At 62.7% G+C, this 3,480-nt stretch overlaps 1 protein-coding gene across 1 annotated transcript in view; it reads left to right on the plus strand.

Moving 5' to 3' along the window:
* Positions 1-3,480, plus strand: part of NOS1AP (nitric oxide synthase 1 (neuronal) adaptor protein) — a 113,316-nt gene that overhangs the window by 26,087 nt on the left and 83,749 nt on the right. The window contains exon 2 of the mRNA XM_014528519.1: positions 1,976-2,047. Within this exon, the coding sequence (XP_014384005.1) occupies positions 1,976-2,047 (72 nt within the window). The remainder of the gene's footprint in view (positions 1-1,975; positions 2,048-3,480) is intronic.

The following is a 3,480-nucleotide window of genomic DNA, read 5'->3' on the forward strand; positions in this document are numbered from 1 at the left end:
CTGTATAGGTGGGGGCTGACTGTATAGGTGGGGGCTGACTGTGCAGGTGGGGGCTGGCTGTGTAGGTGAGGGCTGACTGTGTAGGTGAGGGCTGACTGTGCAGGTGGGCGATGACTGTATAGGTGGGGGCTGACTGTACAGGTGGGAGCTGATGTGCAGGTGAGGGCTGACTGTGCAGGTGGGCGATGACTGTATAGGTGGGGGCTGACTGTACAGGTGGGAGCTGATGTGCAGGTGAGGGCTGACTGTGCAGGTGGGCGATGACTGTATAGGTGGGGGCTGACTGTACAGGTGGGAGCTGATGTGCAGGTGAGGGCTGACTGTGCAGGTGGGCGATGACTGTATAGGTGGGGGCTGACTGTACAGGTGGGAGCTGATGTGCAGGTGAGGGCTGACTGTGCAGGTGGGCGATGACTGTATAGGTGGGGGCTGACTGTATAGGGGGGGGCTGACTGTGTAGGTGAGGGCTGACTATGCAGGTGGGCGATGACTGGTGCTGGACCCCTGGCAGCACCCAGGCTGCCTCCTGTCCTTCACAGGCGGGTTCTCCTAGCCACGGTGGGTGGACAGGTGCTCATTCTGGGAGGATTCCAGTTAGGTGTGTGCTTGGACCTGTGCAGCAAGGCCAGCCAGGGATGATCACACATGTGTTTGGCCATGTTCCTGCCGGGAGGGAGCACCTTCCCTGGGCGCCACGTGTAACGTGACCTTGCTGGGTCCCGAGGTCCTGGCACTCACGTGATGGGTGAGGGAACAGGAGTTGAAGGCCTGTTGCCCAGCTCGTCCTGACTGCTCCAGGTTCAGGGAGGACTGTCAGGTGAGCACCCAGGAGTATGCAGGTGCCGGGCAGGAGGGCCTTTGAGGGCGTGCAGTCATGAGCCCGGCCTTGTCCTTCCTGGCTGTGCAGCCGCTGACGTGTGACACACTGTGGGGCCCTGGCGGAGCTCAGCGGGGCAGTGCCCACCACAGTTCGATCTGCGGCACTGAGACCTGGGGGCTTCGTGTAACTGAGCGGTCGCCAGCGGCTCACGCCCCCCAGACCCAGTGTGCTCACCGCTCCCCACGGGCCGCTCAGCCCGCACTCCCGTGTGCTAGCACAGCTGTGGGCAGTGCCCGGGAAATCCTGTGCCGTTTAGGATCTGAAACCCTGCTCGCTGGGCCAGCCTCGGCTCCCCATTCCAGGGAGAACCGTGTTCTGGTAACCACAGGAAACGCCTCCTGGCTTGGATGGCCCGCAGTTACTCGGGCCAAGTTCAGAGGACTGTATGGGAGGCACGGCCCAGGGTCGCTGGGTGCCCGGCTGTGCAAGGCGTGCAGCCCAGCTGCGTGGGCCTTTCCCGCAGCAAACCTCGCGCACCTGCATGTGTCCGTCTGTCCGTCCGCACAGAGCTGTGCGTCAGGCTGGGCCCGGGGCCTCTGTTCTTTTCCTCCACACATTCTTGGGTTGTTTGAATAGTGCACAGTGAGGAGTTGTTCCGATATTAAACACCAGCCTTACAATCAGGTAAACATCTTAATAAAATATTAGTCCATTCCTCCCTCCAGTTACTTCCCTCAAGTGTGTGTGTTCCCTGAGTCCCCTGGGGCTCGCTCAGGGATCAGCCATTCACTAAGAAAACACGCCCCTTCCTTCCTTCTTGTTGTTGTTGAGGCTTTAATGTGTGCAGGCAGGTCTGTGAGGGAGACACTGCCGTGCTTGACGGGGTCCCGGCTCCCCGTGAGGAGTCGGCGCGCAGAAAGGCCAGCTGGCCGGAGCTGCACAGTCACACCCACACTCGCTGCATCTCCGGTGACGAGCAGGTGAACAGGAAGCAGGAAGTTGTTCATTGGCCTTTTATACACACAGCTGGACGAGGTGTCCCTGACTCTTGTGAAATGGGGAGATGAGCTGGGTCGCCTCCCCAGGCCCGCCCGCCGCTCGCAGGCTGTACTGGGGACACTCACATGCGTTCTCACATCCCTCTTCTCCCCACAGTACGTCGGGAGCCTGGACGTGCCGCGGCCCAACAGCAGAGTGGAGATCGTGGCTGCCATGCGCCGGATCCGGGTGAGCGCTGGGTGCAGGGGGCCAGGACCCTCTCCCCCTCTGAGGGAAGCTGTTCTGAGTTGGGTGGTTGACCTTGGTTAGGCCAAGGTTGAAATGATGGGGGACTGTGGGGGTGCCACCTCCTGTCTCCAGATCTGCTGCTTCCAAGCTGAGACCTGCCCCGGGGGTGGGCCCGCTGGAGCGAGACAGAGGGGGGTGTCCTGCTTCCGCCCCGGCTTTCAGGGAAGCTGGATAGGAAGCTCTTCGTTAGCTCCGGACGGTGAACACATAAAGCCCTTTACTGGGCACGTAAGATAAGATTTACTTGGAATTTTAAGAACAAATATGGGATTTCAACAAAATGTCCTTGGTCGGTTGCCGTAGGCTCTGGAAGTGTGTGCGCCCTCCTGCAGGTCTGGAGTCTGGGAAACGTTCCCTGGGCCGCGGCGGCGGAGCGGGAGCGAGGAGGAGGTGCCCGGCCGAGCGTTGCCAGGGCTCTCGCAGGAACGGGAGTCCCACAGGCTGTGCACTTCGCGGCAGGTGGGGTTGGGCAGGCGAATCATGGTGACTTTTTGGAGCAAACGGGTGTTGGTGGACGCAGCCTGGTGTGGGCTCTGCCTTTGGGAGGAACCCACCTCCCCGTCACCTGTCAGCCGCGTGGCCGCGCGCCAGGAGCTCCGTCCCTGGGACCTGCTTCCAGGGCTTAGTGAGCAGCTCATTAAATTAGAGGGAGAATTAAGTGGCAGCAGCTGTTCGGTCTGCTGTCCAGTCGCTGTAGACCGGCCATCCCGCGGCGCGGACTCCGGTGTGTGCCGTCCACCTGTCGCCGCGGGCGCAGCGCCCTGCCCCTGCCCCCCCCTCGGAGGCCGTGTTGGTGAGGTCACAGCTGCCGAGAGTCAGGCCTGGGCTCTGGGCAAAGGGCTGTTGCTGACTTTGTCCTCTTCTGTTGAACGGCGCGAGGCCCAGTCTGGACAGGACAGGGTGGGTTTGGGCTGCTGGGCGCTTACGGGCTCACAGGATACAGGCCCCCAGCCCGGCCAGGGAGTGGCCAGTGCCTGGAGCACAGCGGTTAGGACGGGGGTGCCAGCGCTTTCATCGTGCCAGGCGCTGTGCCCTGCCCGCCCTGTAGTGCCATCTCTCGGACCCCGTCCGCACTTGGCACAGGACCGTGACGGGGCAGGGCAGGGGTGCAGCCGCCAAGAGAGGCGCCCGACTCCCCTTCTGCGTGGGGCTCCCACAGGCGTGGCCCCTGCCTCCCAGCTCACACTGCAGTGTCCGCGTGGAGCTAAAGGCACAGCCTTGGGCGCCATCACTGGCCCCTCGTCCGGACGTCAGTGTTTCCCACAGCGGGTCTGGCTGTCCTGGGCTCGGGGGCGCCCCAGGGCCTGGGCTCCGACAGAATTCACACGTGTGTTTGCCGTTCCCCCAGGGGCCCGGGAAGGCAGCCCGTTCCG

The sequence above is a fragment of the Myotis brandtii genome, unplaced genomic scaffold (assembly GCF_000412655.1).
Source record: "Myotis brandtii unplaced genomic scaffold, ASM41265v1 scaffold64, whole genome shotgun sequence".
NCBI classification, from domain to species: Eukaryota; Metazoa; Chordata; class Mammalia; order Chiroptera; family Vespertilionidae; genus Myotis; species Myotis brandtii.